Genomic DNA, 19,343 nt, shown 5'->3' with positions numbered 1-19,343 from the left:
TTTAGGCTTGTGGCTTACTGAACTGGTGGCCTTAAAATATGGATCAAGTCTACATCATTTATCTCCTTCTGGTGGCAAAAGCAGAGACATTCTCAAGGATACAGATCTTGGATATTTCCAGCTAAATCTCAAAATTGAACATAGAATCATTGAATGGTTTGAGGTGGAAGGGACCTTAAAGACCATCTAGTTCCAATACCCCCACCATGGGCAGGGACACCTTCCACTAGACCAGGTTGCTCAAAGCCCCATCCAACCTGGCCTTGGACACTGCCAGGGATGGGGCAGCCACAACTTCTCTGGGCAACCTGTTCCAGTGCCTCAACATGCTCACAGTGAAGAACTTTTTCCTTACCTCTAACCTAAATCTACCCTCTTTCAGTTTAAAACTGTCACCCCTCATCCTATCACTACACTCCCTGATCTCTGGCTGCTTGGACAATTTCTCTGTATTCCTCCCAGGTTACCTGTCCTTGCTTTCACCCTCTGTAGGCTTTCTTTTTGTGTTTGAGTTTCTCCAGGAGCTCCTTGTTTGACTGACTTTCAATAAAGTGACCTTTCAGCGAGGTAGTAGTTTTGGAAAGCCATTTCAAACCTTTCCCGGCATTTTAGAGAATTCATCTCTGAAAGAGGCTGATGTTCACATTGATATTAGGAATTATTATCAGAATAAATATTCTGTGACATGCAAAACCTTAATTTTTCATTAAGTTACATTATTGTGAAATCTGTGTTGAAAGCTGTTTCGCCTGTAACCTGGCCATGCTACAGTGCTGTTATCCCAGAGACACAGCGAGCAAGCTTGTCTCCTCTCCATTGCCTATCGTGCCTGTAGCCAGTGGAAATCCATGGCTCAGTACTGATGTCCTAACCCACGGGACACCCAGCACATCAGCGGGGGCAATGGTACGGCTGGATCCGTTGCGGAACGTGGGAGAACAGGGTGTTTACGTGAGCTGTTGCCAATTAAAACAGCTCAAACTAGTTTTGCTAGGATTGTAGATCTGTAGGGATTTCTACCTGCCCTTCTCACCCCAACTGAGTAATTGAGCTGATGTTGATCCCACCCTTGACTCCAGGACTGCTGCTACACCCTTAGCTGCCTTCACACCTTGTCCCAGCCTTTGCTAAAGAACCAACCCCACTCATGACACCTGTGGTCTGCTCCAGCCCCTGACCATGTAGTTGCAAACATCCTATAAACCTGAAAACACCCATAGCTTCACCCCCCCGAAAGGCACCGGGCTGCAGCACTAGCCCCGCATCCCTCCCAGCAACACGCTGAGCTGTGCCTCTTTCCAACACCAGCTTCCTAGCAGTGGCACTGGATTTTGGGTGCCTTTAGTAAAGCCAAAAATAGCCTTATTTATCCTTTTTTCTCCCAGAAAAGCTGTGCTCCCAGCTCAAAAAACAGGCTTCTCATGTGAGATTGAACTCCCTGGATCACCAATGTCCCCAGGAAATGTCAGTTCCTATTTTCTAGAGCTTTGGGCCAAACAAATATTATTCTTAACCTCCACTGTGGAAAAGCCTTTCAAAAGCCAAAACAAACCAACCTACCCAGTTCCTTCCCTAAGCCTGTCACTGTGTAATTTAGGCTGGCTGCATTCTCTTACAGTGTTCCTAGGATCAACCATGCAAGATCACTTTTATGTGAGAGCACTTGATATGCAGACAAGCATTTTTTTTCCTTTTTTTTTTTTTTTTTTTAAGGAAGAATAGAAACAGCCAGAAAGTATCACAGATTTCTGAGCTCTACTGGCCTGCCCACTGTTTGTGAGCTTGATTAGCAGCTAGTAGGGGGTTTTTTGATGGTGTTTCTGCCAGGGGAAAAAAAAAAAAAGTATTAGAGAAAGGAAGCATTTGTCATTAATAACACCAGTTATATGATAGCAACAACTGATTTGTTATTAAAAATAACAGCAAGAGCACACCCAGCACAAAGCTGTGATTTATATTGGGGCTGATTGCAAGCTCACCTCTCCGCGAGCACATCCTGGCTGGCGAGTCCTAACGAACCCCTCGTACTGCACTGATGCATGGGGGGGCCGTGGGAGCCCCACGGTTTGGGTGGGCTGGAGGGTGGCGGGCAGCCAGCATGTCCCCGTGGCTGTTAGGGCTTACTACTGCTGTAAACAAAGCAATTCATGTAAATAATAACAAAAGCACCTTTTTATTTGATTCTCTTCTATTCGATGTCTTTTAGCTTTTAACGTTCCTGTCTGAACCGTTCCCTGTAACCAGCAAAGCTAACAAAATACTTGTGTATATTAAAAAAAAAAAAAAACCAAACAAAATTGGGCACTTCCATCACACAGCTGCAGAATTAGGGCTGTAGAAACCAACCCAAACAACCATCCCCTTTGCACTAAACCCAGAGCTGTAAGGGTTGGGTACACACACACGATCTTTTGAAATTCTCTTCTATTTGACAAGAGGGGCTCAGCTCCTCATCTGCTGCTTTCAAAAGGAGCTAGACATTAAAAATATTCTAAAAAAGTGAATTATATTGAACAAGAGACACTGATGGGATGATATGGCTGAGAGCAAATAGCATATGGCAGCTTGGGCACCACCCCAAGTCGATTTTGAGGTTGATATATTCATTTACATTACTAGATAGTTTTAGAGATGAGTTTTAGTGAAATTTTAGCTCCTGCCAAACTGAACACATGGGAAAAACAAACAGTTCCTTTTAGTACGCATCAATGAGTACATTTTGGCAAGCAGCCTCATGGCAGCATCTTCAGGCCCAGGACTGGATCCTTCAAGGAACCTCATTGAGCATTCAGCAGGGAAAATCACATGAAATCCCCATGTTTGAGTCAGTTTTCCCCCTCTTGAGATGTTTCATGGCCAGGGGCACAGCGTGTTACTGTGCCAGCCTGTCACTCTCTACGAGCAGCCCCCTGTGCACATCTCATCCCCAGGGACCAGCGATCACCCTTGAATTTCTTACAAGGAGAAAAGACGTGTAAGCTCTGAGCCCAGCAGCCACCTTCCGCTTCACATCAAGCTTAACAGACGTCATCTAACCCAACCCAAGCTTTCTGCTAAGAGCGAGCATCCCCCCCCGATGCTCCCTGTACAGCGAACAGCACCGAGGGTTGAACCGGGGCTGCAGAAGGCTTTCTCCTCTCTCTGCCACCGCTTTGCTGTGGATGGGCAGGAGGGATTTGCTCCTGAATCCTTTCCCCCACCATTAGCTCTGGGCAACATCCACCGCTGTAGCCACAAGGCGAGCAGGTACCTAATCCCTTGGTTGCTGTTGTGCCCATTTCCAGGGGTGCTCATCCCACTCAGCAATTCCTTACGGCCCCCTCGTTCACCCACTGCCCAACCTGCAGTTTATCTATCTTCCTTATTAAGCCCAGCCTTTCGGCCAGAGAAAACCCATTAAACCCAAGAAATGAGACAATAAATGGAGGCTATTTTGCATGATGGTGTTGGTGATCCATCAGAGGAATGCAGACCAATAATCAAGTGACTGATCAGATGTGGTTACTTCTGCCACCGTGGGTGTCTCTGACAAGCCCTTCTGCCATCTCCAGCAACGGGAGTGTTTCATATCAGTTGCACCGTCTCGTTTGCACCCCAAGGAAAATGCCAGTTTTGATCTGGCAGCTGCGTTATCAGATTCTCCTTCACGCCCAGGTTTCTGGCAGAAAAACAAAACGTGCTGCGAATAACTCGCCTCAAGCATCGCCGCCTCCACAGGGCTCAGCGACCAGGCACCGTGGACGTTATCTCAGCACCACCGATATCCTCAGCCTTGCCTAGGATAAGATGAACATCCCCTGTTAATACAAGCAACAAGCAGCAGAGGGAGGAACAAGCCGCATTTCTTAACTTCACAGATGTGTAATAACAGGATCTATAGCCGCACCGGTGTGTATCCCAGCCGGTGAAACAGTGCTGGATTATTTTCCTCTCTTTGCTGCTCCATTTGTTTGCACTATCACTAGCTAAATGCGCTGCAAGCATAACAAATGACAAGCCTATTCACATCGTGACGGTTCCTTCTGCTTTACTCACCAGAGATTTGCATAAAGTCCAGGCATTATTTTGGCAAAAATCCATGCTGCCCACTTTCCATCTCCTCCTGTGCCCATGTTTCCTGGGATTCAAGGGCAAAACGTGCATCAGTATCTGCAACACATTGGGTTGTCATGACCCATCTCTTCCATTTGCTCTCTTGGAAGGTAAACACAAAGGGAATAGGAAATGCTTACCCCACCATGCACACTTGCACCAGTACATCTCGGCATTTGGGGATTTTTTGACCAGGGTTTTGGACGTTACGCTTCCCCTCACCCCGATCTCCGTGACAAACCACGACGCTCTGACAAGCGGCTGCTTTCCCTGTGGTTTGGCACAAGGTGTGCACTGCGGAAAGCAACACACAGCACGTGCAGCTGTGACGGTAATTTAAAACTCATTTTCAAGGAGAAGTTTCAAGGCAGAGGCAATCTTCTGTTGTGGCTGGACATCAGATGGGTGCCCTGTGCTGAATCCTCCCTGTGGTTCACCTTTGCTCCATGCGTGGATGAGTAACAAACTCCGCTCCTCGGTGGGAAAATGCTCTGCCCTGAGTCATGGCACTGCCCTACCCTTGAGCTTTTCCCTGTTTCTTCCTTACAACAAGGGCATCAGAGCACTTAGGGGTCAATGATTTCATTTTGACTACAATAAATTTGCTGGACCATCCAATTCTGGCAAGATCAGTATCAATTATAGGTTCCAGCTGAATTTGGTGGAGGGTTTCAGGCAATAAATGAAATGGCAGAAAGGTGTGGAGAGCTTCCAACTCTCCTGGGAGGGACCATGTGCTGACCCGAATGGCAATGTATGGGACCAAAGCTCCTTCCAGCCCCACGTTTCTATAGCACAGCACTTGGGAGTCAAACTGAACCTTAAATACAGGTAAAAGGCTGCATTAAATAACCTGTCAGTTAAAGAAAAAGATGAGCTTCACGTCACCAGGAGGGCAGCAATGAAGCCAGCCTGAAGCTCAGGCGTACCTCAACCCATCCTTCCCCGCTTCAAACGCCATCGGCTGGTGTTAAAGGCAGGTTTAAGCGAGGGGGTTAACACAAGGTTACTCGTGCCATAGCAGGGGCTGTCACCGCTCAGTCTCGAGCTGAGCAGGTCAAAACGATGCCGATAACCACGATCTCCGCTGCTGCACGTGCACAGCTCACCCAGCAAACCCCCCAGCATCCACACAACACCCTGCAGAGCCACAGTCCAGGGTGCCCGGGTGAAGGGGTAATTTTGGCACAGCAGTGGCAAGTGGTAATATTTGGGAGCCTCTCCCAGGACCATTAGGCCCTTCTGGAACCCAGTTCAACCTCAAACTTGTTCTCAGTTTGCCCCAGTGACCTGCCAGAAGGGCATCTTTTTGCAGCCTGCCTTCCTCCCTCCACCCCAAAGCCACAGCTGCTGCTCTTGGCCCTCTTTGCTTTACAAAGTAAAGGCACCCAGGTGAAACACCCAGATACAGCACGACAGCACTAGCTTTAACATCCACGTGGGTTTTCCACTGCTCCAACACATCCATCATTGCATTTAATTCAAAGTTTTCCCAAGCTGCTTAACAGGAATGACCTTGTTCTCAGCAGGGTAGGTGGAAGAGGAAAAAAAAAAAAAAGGCAAAAATAGACATTAAGCATTGAGAAACTCAGGAGAGAAGCAGGGTGTTGTTTCTATGTTTTCATTTTAAAAGAAAAAGGAAAAAACAATGCAGACTAAGCTACTCGGCTCCCTCATGCCCTGCGTGACCTGTTGTAAAGCAAAGTCACGAATGCTGTTGGTACTTTGTGGCTGAAAACATGGACTGGTTGGGTTGCTCCAGGGATGAATAATTTCTTCTGGGAGGTGCCACCCATGGCCAGTGGCACTTCACAGCTCAAAACCTCCCTGTTTCCATCAAGGAGGAGTTGAGAGGTTCATCCATGGACCTACTAGCCTTAAGTGCCAGACACTTGGCTCTGCCATAACCCTCGCTCCCCTCTGCAACCCTCTTCTCCCAGGAGAAAAGCCCAGAGAGGCTCCAATCACTCCAAACCTCTACAGGATCACTCCAGGAATCCCAGTGGGATAAGCTTCCACTAAATGAACCCCGGTTCTGACACCGTCTTGGGCTCTCCCTCACACTCTTGGTGTTTGCTGGTTTCCACGTGTTTCGCAGCGGAGCCCGCAGGTGCTCTGACCACCTCCCGCAACCCTATTCCTGCCACAAAACCCACCCTGCAAAATTAATCTTGTTGTGTAAATAATCCTCCCTACATATTTTTCAACTGCTCCACCTTGGAAATGAATGGCTCTCGACAGCTCCGAGGAAACCGTGCCCTCTGAACCCCCTCATACACCTTGGGAACGGATGGAAAAGTACAGATCCTGCTGCATTTGGCCCAAATCCTGCAGCACCTCCAAAACTGCAGAATCTACTCACTTTGGCTGATGTTTTCAGGTGGTTTTGTGCTAAAGCTGCATTTTTCCCCCAGCCGGCAGGAGCAAGGGCAGAGGATGCTCCTCGGCCAGCCCCTGTCCCCAGGCTGCTTCTCCCAGGCAGGGTGGGAGACACTTTAACCCTTCTGGTGCTCCGAGGATTGAATTTCCTTCCAAAAACTGAAGATTTAGCAAAAGACCTGCTTGTAGAAATCCCTCCATATCAGCCAACGGCCAGCTGAGGTGGTGCTCCTGCTTGAAAAGTCACTTGTAGGTAAAAAACAAAGCTTCCCTGGGGTTTGGCGCTGGCTCCCCAAGCTGCTTTCCACTTCTCCGTCAGCAGCAGCCACCTCTTGTCCCTGCAGAGGAATGGCCAGGGCCGGGTCAATGTTTAACCGAGCAGGGAAGGAAGCATGGGAACGTCGGTGGGAGCCAGCCCCGGCCTCGGCGGCTGGCAGGGAGCTCCTTGGGAACTGCCGTCGCTTGCAAAGGTCCCTCCGTGTTCAGGGAGGATGGTGCACGAGGGGTTTTCCTTCTCCTTTCAAAGCCACCGCTCTGCAAAATGGGTCTGAGCTCTTCCAAAACTCACCCCAAGGTGACCAAGGTGGCACCGATGCGTGCCAGGGAGGACCTGCCTGCTCTCACCACCCCGTACCAGCTCCCCGGCGTGCATCCACCAGCCGCAGCAGAATGGGGAAAATCCATGTTTTATGGGGAGCTTCCACCTCTCCGGGAGACCTGGTATGGGAGAGCCTCTGCAGGTAAGGGGGTCATTAACAAATTATTTCTAAGCGCAGGGCAGAGACCCACAGGGCAACAGCTGGGGCCGCAGGTTTGGTTGCTGCAGCGTGGGGTGGGTGTAGGTGTGTGCCATTCCATATCAATAGCTTTTTGCCATTTCCAGGACATTTTAGCTTTGGGAAAACTCATTTCCTGCCCCCAGCCCGTTTTGGAAAGCGTGTTGGTCACCAGAGCCAGATCCCAGGCTCCTTCCTCCCATCAGTCATCCCCCTGGGAACAGCCCCGCTCCCCAACATCGACCTGGCAGGCGATGACACCAGCCTGTGTCCCAGCAAGCCCTCATCCAGCAGCCCCATAATTCCCAGTTATACACCCATTCTGCTCACCTGCCACCGCTGGGCATATCAATATCATTAGCTAAATTAGCATTAGATTTTGGGTAACGTGCTCAGCAGGTAAAACTCAGCATTAAAATAAATTATAGCCACGTCTCGCACAGGGCTAATTTCATAAGCCGAGAGGCAGAGGAAGGCAAATAGAGTAGCTATGTTTTTCTACAAGTGGCACCGTGCAGCCTCTCCTACAGCCTTTCACAGTGGGGATTAAACTCCATCCATACCCAAACCCTTCCCGGAGGCAAGGAAGGATGTTTGCACCCGTCTGAAAGTGGATGTGTAGCTCTACAAAAAGCTGGATGGTGACAAACGGCTTCCCACAGCCACGGCAGGTGAGCGTTGGGGGAAATCCCCGTGAACACCAACATGGTTTGAGAAAGGAGGTTCTGCAGCCCTAGCACCCTTCTCCCCTCTTCCATTTCCAAAAATGAATTTCTGGCACACGCCGAGCAGCGTTAAGCACCGCTGCTTCGCCGGGGGCTGGATATTTCCTTTAGGATCATCCACTGAGAGGCATCAGGAAACAGTGAAAGCAAATAAACCTCTGGCACGATAGCAGTGATGTTCCCAGAGCTGGAGGTCTTGGGGAGAATACAGATCAGGTTTGGCTGTACAACAGGGGATTTCAAGTACTTAGTGACAGCAAGAACAACCAAATATTCCTGTTCTGGAAAATTATCATCACTGGGCATTTAACAAGTGCTTCTAAGAAATGTGTGCTTTTATAAAAGACTTTAAAAACCCCCTTAATAAATGTCATTTTCCATTACTTTTCATTTTCCGAAATAAAAAGAGTATGCTCAAGAGTACTTGAGCGACGTATTAACTTGAGCTGCTGTCTAAATAAGCAAAGCCTCCAAGAGAATAGGTTTTATTTGGTTTATGAGGGTTCATCTTGGCTCGTGTTAAATCCCGCTTCCTCCAGTGGGGAGGATCTGCTGCTACTAAAGTGCAAGGGTGAAAAATAAAAGTCACGAGAACGACTTCGGCTTGAGCCCGTGCTCCGTCGGTGATGGCTGTGTGGTGGGACGATGGTCCCTCCCCGCCAGCATCACGCCGGTGTGCCAGGGACCGCTCCTGCCCCAGGACCGAGCAGGTTTGGGGCCAGCGAGCACTCGGCTCCCAGTTCTCTATCTGTAGAGGATAAGGGCAAACCTCCTACAGGACACATGAATGGATAGGATGAGAGGGAATAATTTAAATATATTAAAAAAAACAAAACAAAACAAAAACCAACTCATAAGGGAGAAATAACTTCCCCAAAGCCATACACCTTGCCAGAAAAAGCTTCTCCTAAGTCCAAGCCCCAGCCCTTGCCTGTGCCAGGTCCCACATTCCCAGCACCGTGAGCCACCTCCTTACATTTTACTTCACCCTTCGAAATTCTTTATGCGCTAATTCATCCTGCAGATTGAGAGGCAATAACCTAATAACCTCCCTTTTGCTATTACAAGTTGCTATTTCAGCCTGTGTTCCCCGGCAGCAGAAGTCTGTCTCCGGAGGAACCTCCCGCGCTGGAAATTTTCACTCCAGGCGCCCATTCCTGCATGTGCGGAGCAGCTGCAGTTTCGCTCAGCAGTTAATCATTGCCAGTGCTCAGCAAAGCCCAGCAATCATTTATCCGATGGAGTCACCGTCTCCTCCCAAACCCCAGCACCCACCCTCCCTCCATCACCTTCTCTCCCTCTTGGAGAAGAGCCCTGCCTTGGCAATCTTCCATGGGGCTCATTTAAAGGGACCACTGAAGTCTCCCATAAGGTGACCTCCAAATTATTATTCCTCTTTTTAATATAACTATTAAATTTGGCATCAACTATAATGTAGCTCCTGCACTTTATCCCCAACTCTCCTCTCCCGCGGCCACCTCGGGGCTCCCACCACGTGGGAGCAGGAGCTGCTCAGCAACGCCTCGCTCAACTCCATATATAAAATGGCATTTGAATGCCCCAAGACAGTTTTTTGGGGAGAACAGGTGGGATAGAGAAACTGTTTTTCAAAAGAAATACGTACTGCACATATGGGTATTTATTTGTGCAAAAGGCAGCAGTGTCCACCCGAGAGCACCAGCGCAGAACGGACCCGAGCTCAGATCACGTTCAGGCCTCGGCGAAAGCACAGCTTTAATAACTAACAGGGGACCGCTAGTGCGTAGCACGTTATTTCAGGCCGATTTCCAAAGATGAGGGTCTGTGATCGTACAGCTTATCGGACCGTAACACACTGACTTCTGAACCCATTGGCTGGCTGTAGCCCAGCTCTGCCGAGGTCAGTAAAAGCATCAGAGCTATTTGTCAGTTCCACCAAAAAATAACAATAATAAAGTCTCAGGGACTGAGCAGCGAGAAAAGACCCAAACTGCTGCCTGCTCCCCACTTTAAAAGGGCAGGCAGCGAGGAAGCAGCAAAGGTCACAGGTTTCTTGGCCAGCTGATGGTCACCGGCCATGGGAGGAGAAGAGGACCCTTGGTCACACAGGGGGGACCCAGAGACTCCACAGGAGACATGGAGGATGGCTATTGTCACATATAGGATGGATGGGGGGTTGTAGAGGGAGGTAGGAGAGGTATGCAGCAGACACAGTTGTTCAAAACCACAGGTACATCCTCACTTCATTTCTGCAGCTAATAGAATAATTTATACCATGTGTTACGGTGGTACACCAAGAGAGACATTAGGAGGACATGCCAACCAAAAAAATATGGCAGAAAACTATTGCTGAGTACAGCCTAGCAGTTGATGATCACCCAAAACTAACTTCATCCATTTCTTCTCTAATCTTTAAGGGCCCCTCTCTTTCAACACCGTGCTGGAAAAGGGAGAAACCAGCATCATTAAACAGCACCCGCCTCGACGACCTCAAGTAAGACGAGTTTGAAAAGCTCCCTATGAGTTGCTCTGATTGACCCGTTGACGTGGGCTTTCTTGGGGACACGGGCACATGTCACAGCGCCGCGGTGGGGGAAACAAATAACCTACAGCAATGCAAGTAGGAGGTCCTATTTCTAGAAGATCATCCCTAGATGAGCTTTATCACCAGCCCAGGTTTGATACCTGGGGTAGAGCAGGTACGTTGACTGCAGAGAGGTTATTTTTGGTTCATTGACACAAAGGAGAGGACTTAATCTTTTAAGAACAGCCAAAGAGGGGCCAATGCAGCAAAGCCCTGCTTTTGCCCTCTTGCCTGTCTCCATGGGCCCGTGCCTCACTGGCCAGCCCTCATGTGCTATGGAGACATCCAACGAGGACACACGTCCCAGCGCTGGCCCTGAGGCCACCTCTCCTGTAATGACTCACTTTCCTTAGTGGTGTCTGGGTACCTGCAGCCAAATCTTAGTGCTCCCGTGGGGCTGATGTGGCCAAGACAGAGCCCTTTGCAGAAGGGATGCAACTTGCGTCACGTGGGACTGGTTTTGGCTCTTCAGGTCAAGTATCTCATCAAGGTCTGGCATCAGCTTAGGGGCAGAGAGGCAGGTAAAGCAGGCAGACGTGCTTTGCAATAGGGGCCAGTGAAAGCACAGACCAATTATTTTAGGTTGCGAGAAATGCTATGCGTGCTGTGTACCTTCACCTTCTCCCCTCAATAGCTCTGTATATACATGTGCACACACACGCACATCTATATCTCTAGATATAAAAAAAAAAATCCTCCCCAAACAAACATAAACCACCCTTGTTCACTCCTCCTCAGCCTCCTTCCTTTCCCCTTCCTGCACTTCCCAGATCTCTTCCCCTCCAAGCCCTGAAACCCATGACTCTGCCTGACCTGGCAATCAGGTTTTTCCCCACACGAGTTATCACAACGCAAGTAAAGCTCAAAAAACTATATTTACATCCATATAATTTACTGCACAGAAGGAAAGGAAACAGCACTAGTGTACCATGCTGCACAAGGGTTAGAGTTACTATTTCATTTAAAAAAAAAAAAAAAGTGACAAGAAGCCCTCCACATGCATTTTCTGTGCTGATAGTTTTCTGCACTGATGCTTTCATACAATAAAAAACCTGGTGAGGGTCAGGCCTTGGAGAGCCCCCATCATGTGCTCACAGGCCTAAGCCGGAGCTGCATTGCCAAGGCTGTACAACTCTTGCCATAAATCAGGTTATTTAAAACCCCAACCAGGAGCAGCATGCTGCTTCCTCTGCTCCACCTGAATTTTCATTGCTTCTCCACACCCTCCCAAACCAGCCAGCAATACTTCCAACTTCCCATCTCTTACCTGCTCACCACGGAGGATGCAAAGCTGCTGGTGTTTGGCTGAGATTGAGTTCTCCCTCCTTCCCTGCGTGCCCACAGAGGGTTGGGGACGGACATCGGGGTCACCAGGCTTAGCTCGGCTCTGGATGCCCCAGAGCTGCAGCTGCCCCACTTTGCTCCTCAGATCTTTCTCTTTCAGAGCCCTTGCTTGAGACTTTTGGGTGCATTTCTTCTCTGCTGCTTGGGTCAGGTCTGGGGACTCCAAAACTGAGAGCAAACAGGGCTCAGAGGAATAAAAACAGGCAGGGAAAGGGGACAACTTGACCAGACCCCTCCAAGCACAGGTGCAGCAGGGTGTTCCTCTTGGGGAAGTGCTCAGCTGCTGGAAATAATCCCCCTCCCTCCCCCATGCTCTCATTTAGGTAGGACTTTCAATTAGCAATTAAGGATCAATGTTGTACCTGCTGCTGAGACCCCTCTAAGAGAAAACCCAGCTGCACTGGGCACATCAGCAGCCTAATTAGATGGCTGGAGAGAGTCCTCAGCAGCGGGTGGTTGGTGATAAACAGAGGCAAACACATTTCTTGGCTGTTTAACCCATGAAAGTGAAGTATTTGCCTGGACTGGCCATGTGCTTCTCTGTAGTGCTCCTATCCAGTAATCCTGGGTCATCCCAGCACTGGGTGCAGCTTGGAGTAGCCCTGGGGCTGCCCTGGGTTACGCCAGCACCGAGTCACCCCTCAGCTGCCTGCGCTGGTCATCTTCCTTCCCGGGCACCCATATAACCCCTTGCCATTAAAATTCTTGGGTGAACATCTCATCCCTCTGCACTGCTTTGAGACTCCCCTGTTCCTCCCTGAGACCATCTCCACTTTCCCAAAAATTTAGTGACAAACGCTCTGCACGTGTCCCACAACAGCAAACCCACTGAAGCAGGACTGCTTTCCTCAAGCCTTCCTTGCTGTGATTAAGGTCTTTTTAATGTAATAAAGAACAGAAAAGGCATCAGACAGGGTCAGTTAAACCCCCTCCATGCCGGGCTGTGGCTCTGGCCGAGACTGGTGGCTTCAGAGAGCACAGGCAGCCACCAACTATTGAAGAACGTGACCCTGGATTTGGTGGGAGGATGAGGCAGCAGCACCTGGAATAAGCCCAGCTACATCGTGTGAATTGTCACATGGAATTACAGCCTCATTTAAAAATCTCCTACCAGCGTGTAATTTTTAGTCATTGATCTTATTTCCATTACGGCTGTATTTATGTATTATTAAAACACTGATAATACTCATTGCAGGACAATGACACTGTTAATCCTACCCTGTGCTTCTGCCATGGCTGTTAGGGAGTGTAAACTGCACCAGCAAAAGCCCTTTTCCCTGCAGGAATATTTTCAAAGACAGCGGAGCAGGATGACGTGGCCTTCTCAAGGACTTTTAGAGGATTTCGGTCAGAGAATATTTCCAGAGAAAAAATCCTGTGAGGTTCACAGAGACGAAATTAAAGAGTCATTTTTCCAGCCTGCAACACAACTTTAGCTGAAAGCCTGAAACTTGGCTTCCCCGCTGTGCCCAGCGAGATGAGCCGATTGATGCAGGAGTTTATTTGCCTTCAGCCACCCCACGCTGGCTGCCTCGGTGGCATCTGGGAGTGATGCACAACCCAGACCGCAGTTTGTGGTGTCACATGCTGCCATCTAGTGCCATTTTTTAAGCTTCATCTTCAGTTTTGTGGGGGGGTTTTTTGATGCCAAGAGACAAGTGAACTTGGTGTTGGGGGCTGATGGGGAATTCCCCCTTTACGTGGTGCTGCTGACTTTTTTTCTCCTGTGTTTTTGCGTTGATTTACAGGATGCTTCAAAAGTACAGTCAGGCTTTGGCAGCAGACAGTCAGAGACATATCGCCATTTATTCGACACTAGTTCATATTCAAGGAGTTAATGATGTCCCACGTAAAGAGTAAACCAGGTCTTACTGGTGACGTCCTTGATGATGCTCCCCTTAATTTTTATGGAAGCTGTATGGAGCTCCCATCTTGAAGGGGACACTAGCATTATCAAGCCATGACATGACCCTGTATCATCTAGTACTTTGGCATGATTTAAGGAGGCAACAGAGCTCCTTAAGATAAAAACCCATGCTCAGAGCAGTCTGTAAAGCAAGTCTCTGCCCACTTCCATCAGCCACCAGGAAAGGCACTTTGTACCCCATGCAGTCCTGCAGAGAAAGGTTGAACTCAGGCCAACATAAAAGAAAGAGACTGGTTGGACAGAGGGAATGGTGCTCTGGGTCTCAGGTATCTGGGATCTGCCCTTGGATGACCTACTAGGAGACATTACATTAAATTACGATACCTCTCCATGCTTCAGCTTCAACATGAAGCAATCATCTGGGCTGGGGGTTGTCTTCACTCTGGTCTTGGTTGGAGCTTTGGGCACTGTTGAGTCTCAAAGAGAAATACCTACAGGGATGAAACTAATGTCAAACTGGGTTTTTTGCTGCTTTGACTCTAATGCAGGAGATTCCCCCAGTTTTGTCCATTCCTGAAGCACCTAAGGGGATGTTCATCTCCCTGTGCATCTGCTAGAGATGCCAATCTCCTGCCTGTATCCCAAGCAGCTGGGCCAGAATTGGAGCTGGAAAAATGTCAAGGCAGTTTCATATCAGCTTTTATGATTGTGTGGAACAAGCAATGCTGAATATTATAAATATTGGACTTGTAGAGGCTTGAACCTGCTGGCCCTCTGCAAGCAATCACTCCTGCAAAGCCCTGGAGTCAGCAAGATGTGGTTGCAACCCCCAAAATGAAGGTAAGGGCATGGGTTGAGCTCCGGGCATGGGTCATTGCTGGCTGCAGGCTCTCATGGTTCGGGCACCCCGAAGAGCAGAAGTTGGTGTTTTACACCAGCTGCGCTCCTGTCCCTGGCTGAGCCCAGAAACTGGCTGAAACACCAGTGTGTGGGTGAAAGGATAGAAAATAAGGGGAAGGTTTCTGAATCTCCAGCATGAGAGTTCCCTGGACGAGGCAGACCTGCTAAGCCAGGACCTTAAACATATTTGAGGCCAAAGGTTTGAGGACTGCTTTTTTAAATGGCTGTGCAACTTGAACACCCATCGCTTGCAGTCGGCAGGGAGAAGGCTGCGAGTGCCGTGTGCCGTAAACATCCCCTGCAACCCCTTTGGATCATGAGATTATCTTGGACAGCCGACTCAAAGCGGTAACACCTCGAGGGCCAGAAACATGTATACATTGTTTTAATGAAGATTTTTTTCCGTCATGCCCCAGAGCTGTGAAATAAACTGCAAACGCATTGAAAACCTGTGATAAATTGCTGCAAGTTGGCTATGCAGGGAAAAACTCGCTGCTTTTATCTGGGGAGCACCCGAGGGGCCAGGTGTGGGTTTGCGAGCTGGTGGCTGTTCCTTTCTCTTTCAGAAAGCGCAGGTGTATTTATTTACATTTTTAAATACCTTGTAGGCTCTGGAGAAGAGGGGGCAAAGCCTGAGACACCTCCCGGGCAGGCGGCAGCACTTGCACAAGCTGCAGATGCTGGACTTGACCCGCAGGCGCCGAGAGGTAACGCTGAGACAGATTTGGGGATAGGCTGGGGATTCCCCTCTCGGACAGGGGTTTGCCCATCCCTGGTGTTTCTCCCAGGGACCAGGAGGCTTAAAGCCTGTTGCTTGGTAGGTCAAATGGAGCTTTCCCAGTGGCTCAGGCAGAGGAGAGGTGGGGGGCATCCCCGGGGCCCCTGTGATCAGTAATTACTTCTGATTTTTCCAATGCTTTGCCGTCATTTGGCCGTGGCTCACGAAGAAACCAAAACTCTCTGTCCGGGTCATGTTCTGTCATGTACCCAGTTTGGCAAATACCGTTTGCCCGGGTTAAACTACTCGACTGTGTAATTATTTTCAGCGCCAACCCCCTAATGATATGCCGCGTCGAGCTGTTAAAACGTGTTCTCTCCTCTGCTGCTTCTGTTGACGACTCGTTTGCAAACCCAGGCAGAGCTGAAGCGAAATCTCCACAGGGAGGCAAAAATCAATAAAGAAAAAATCAAGGAATTCAGCCCAAAGAAAGTCCTTGACACTCTCCAGAGAGGTGACAGCGCTGAAAGCCAAGACCTCGTCCCTGCGGAGCACAATCAGCATTTTCATGGAGACGACCATGGTAAGTAGAATAATTTTCCAAGGAGATGTAAAACTCGCCAGCCTCTTAAATGTCATCAGAGAAGTTTCCCTATGGAAGCTGCTTCCACTGCTCCATCTCCTGCTGTGACACGATGCAAGTTCAAAAGACGGAGGGGGGGAAAGCAGTGAGATGTGGTCGCAATGCAAAGCATTGGGATGCCTCAGAGCAGGACGCGGGTCTCTGGGTTGCTTCTCTGATAGCATCCAAACAGACCTGAGTGGATGTGAATTAAGAGCCATGGACTAGCCATAGGGGCATAAAACCAAAGTCCTCAGGGCCAGGCCCCTCCATGAGCAGGTTCCCACTGGTGGGAGAGTCTCAGCTTGTCCCACGTGAGGACTGAGGATGTCCCCAGGGTCCCACATCCTTGGAGGGTCAGGGCGTCCATCAGGCAAAAGAGTCCCAGGAGGTGACCGTATCGACTGCTGCATAGGTGGACATACACGGGCTAAGGGAAACATCTGAAGCTCCACCAACATGACAGCCAAAGGGGTGAAGGAGAAAAAAAAATGGAAACCAGCTGCCTGAAGATCAACCTTTACACCAGGTTTTGCCCCCCAGCCTCTGCCCTAGCACGGAACACCTCCTGCCCGAGCCCGGGCTGTGCTCGGGTGGGTGTAGGCTGTGACAGCATCCCAGTGGTCACTCTGGCAGGGTTGGCAGGCACCAATTAAAATGTGCCCTGCCAGCTTTCCTTCAAGCACAAGACACGAGTTACTGTGGCAGAGTCTCCGCCACAACACGCATCCATTCTGAGGTGGGCAGCCGAAGCCAAGCCCCCAGCCCCGCGCTAACCCAGCGATTGCCCCACGCAGGCACGGAGCCGGTCCCTTCCCGGAGGGGGCAGAGGGCTGAACTGCGGGTAGCTGCAGGCATCGGTGGCTACACAACCGCGTGGTTCCCCGGCAAAATATACCAGAGCACATGGGCAACCAACCAGCTCAAAATCTTCAGCTGGGGTCAAGCAGGGTGGGCTTCGGAAGAGCTCTTCTACTGCCCCAGGTTGGCTACATCTCAAGTTTTTCTGCTCTGGAGAAAGGAAGTGTGATGTTCCCCTGCAACAAAAGGGAAAGCTGGACGACTTGAGATCAGTGGTTATTTTCAGGGACCTTGTGAGACTGTTTTTTGGGAGAAGAGTCAGCCTTGTGTCTCCCCCTTGACATGCATGAAGGACTGACGGAGAGTACCCACGTACATTTTGGGGTGTTGAACCTTGCAGTAAGTCTTCCCTGGCAAAGCACCCTTGGGCACGTTGGGAAGCTGGAACCGGGCTCAGCAGGAGAAAGAAATGGAGAATGAGCTGCTTAAGCAACAGCTGCCAGAGATTTGCTCCTGGCTTCATCGTTGCATGGTCCACCAATATGTTGCATTCATATGTATGGGGTGGCCTCTAGACTCCTGCCATCCTTAAATGATCATGGGGTAAATGTTACAGTCACTGAGGTTACTCACTTTTTAGGACTAGTTTTATATGGAAACCACTTCCCACTGCCCAAAGCCAGCCAATTTCCCTTGCAGATTTGCATCCCTCTGGGTGATGTGTAATTAAGGTGAGATGTTCCCGGTTAGACAATTTCCAGCCGTGGCTCCGTGTTACTTTCAATGTCTGACGTGAAAACGCATCAGGTGAAATTCATTTAACGGTGACAAGATCTCAGCCTCTCCCGGGCCCGTCTCCCTGCTGCAGCCCATGCCGTAGCGCAGGACGGAGCACGGCACAGTCTGCACGACTGCGATGCCAACAACCGCCGAGCAGGGGCTTTCCATTCCCCCGCACGCTTCGAGGATGGGCAAGCAGCGGGAATGGGTGTAGCGTAAATCCGGAGGGCTGGCCTGCGGTGTTTTGTGTTTGCTCCGGTTGATGTAGGCTGGGGGAGCAGCTGGGGGGGGGATGGAGATGCCAGGGCACAGAAGGTGACCTCACGGTCCCTAACGAAGGGGAAATCGAAGCGAATCTCAGCCGCCACTTCGTACTGACGTCCCCGAGGCACGAGCTCCGTTCTGCTTTGCTTGCATGCGACAACCTTCGGCACAGGCTGGAAACATATCACCGAGGGTAAAAATGCTTAAATGGGTGAAAAACTTCTCTGACGGTGAACTTTCACCAGGAGAAAGGAGAACAGACTTGGCTGCTCCTATTCCCTTGTGTTTCTTCACCTCAGCTCGGGCATAAAACCATATTGCCTCTTGCCAGACTCCGTCATTTCACCAAATATAACCCTGAATATATTATACCTCACCCTGCCCAGCCCTGAGCGTGGGGTCTGGTCTTAAAGGGATCTCTCAGGGTCATCTTTACATGTCTCCAGCTGCCAATAGCCATTTCCAGCTAAACTCTAGGCAAATGGGCATGCAGCTCTGCAAAATTATGATTTATTTTTTTTTCCCCCCAAGGAAACACGTGGGGTGGAGGACTCTCCACACAGCATGATGGGGCTGAACTGTCTCCAGGCAGGAGCGGGAAGGTTGACCTGTGGTTCTGCAGGGAGCCGCGGACGAGGGATTTGTTCTGGGACACCTCCAGCACAGGCTCCGACGAGTGGGAAAGGGAAGAGAAGATTTACCGCAAACCTAAGCTTGTGAGAACCAAGACGGAGAGAGTTTCTCTCTTCGATGACTTCTTTGACAGGGATTTCTAGTGGCACGGCTTGGGGGTGAGAGGGATGTGCTGAAGAGAAAAGCCACAGCTCTGGTGGGGCTGAAACCCCCCCGGATAGATGGACTGAGGGTGGAGACATGATGTTGGCAGTAAATGGCATTTCTGGGAGGACGGACTGGTGGAAAGGACAGCTGGAAATGAGGAGATCACTGACGTGGAGTGAATAATGACTGTCTGGGTTCTGCGGCTGAATCAAAATATCTGAGGAAAAAATGGCTTGGACTGAACAGCAATGAAGTGGGGGTGGAGGGAGGAGGCTGGCAAAAAAACCAAGCAGAAGCTGGAAAATATTCTGGGTTAACCCCAAATCTAAAGTTCCGGCTGAAATGAAATGTTTTGCTTGCCTTTGGGTTATTCAACCTTTCTGTTTAACTTGTTTTTAACCTTATATCCTTTTATAAACCACAAAAACCCAGTTCAAAAATGCAAGATAAAATTATTCATTTAGGAAATATTTAAAATAAATGTTCTAGCATATCTAAAATTCCTTTTTGACGTTTTTGGGGAATTTCCTCTCCTCCCCTGCCCTGGACACAGAAATACATGTAAGTTCTTCAGTACTAACCTCCAGTTTTATGGAAATTTTCTGAAAAAGCTGCCTTTCATTCACTTGCCTTCTCTGTCCAGGGTACAGTGCTGCACAGGGAATGGTGGAAGCTGAGGGATCTCCAGTATGTCCTGCAGACACTTATTCCAGTGGTGCTGGTCAAGGCTGC

General features: G+C 49.5%; 1 protein-coding gene across 1 annotated transcript; it reads left to right on the top strand.

The window, feature by feature from the left end:
* Positions 1–6,839: 6,839 nt before the first annotated feature.
* On the top strand, positions 6,840–19,087 carry CCDC198 (coiled-coil domain containing 198). The gene is made up of 6 exons (XM_009930502.2): positions 6,840–7,211; positions 10,369–10,445; positions 14,500–14,586; positions 15,255–15,353; positions 15,782–15,947; positions 18,363–19,087. Exons 1-6 carry the CDS (start codon positions 7,013–7,015, stop codon positions 18,605–18,607), a joined length of 873 nt encoding a protein of 290 aa, XP_009928804.1. The 5' UTR covers positions 6,840–7,012; the 3' UTR covers positions 18,608–19,087.
* Positions 19,088–19,343: the final 256 nt, after the last annotated feature.

Source organism: Haliaeetus albicilla, chromosome 5, assembly GCF_947461875.1.
Source record: "Haliaeetus albicilla chromosome 5, bHalAlb1.1, whole genome shotgun sequence".
Classification (NCBI taxonomy): domain Eukaryota; kingdom Metazoa; phylum Chordata; class Aves; order Accipitriformes; family Accipitridae; genus Haliaeetus; species Haliaeetus albicilla.
Note: the sequence above shows the minus strand (reverse complement) of the source record. Positions and strands in the feature narration are given on the sequence as shown.

Excerpts from the sequence above, each read along its gene's own strand:
- CCDC198 (XM_009930502.2), top strand. The coding sequence starts at position 7,013 with ATGGGTCTGAGCTCTTCCAAAACTCACCCCAAGGTGACCAAGGTGGCA. Across the intron at positions 10,446-14,499 it reads ACCCGCCTCGACGACCTCAA|AGGCTTGAACCTGCTGGCCC; the intron begins GTAAGACGAGTT and ends TTGGACTTGTAG. Across the intron at positions 15,948-18,362 it reads TTTTCATGGAGACGACCATG|GAAACACGTGGGGTGGAGGA; the intron begins GTAAGTAGAATA and ends TTTCCCCCCAAG.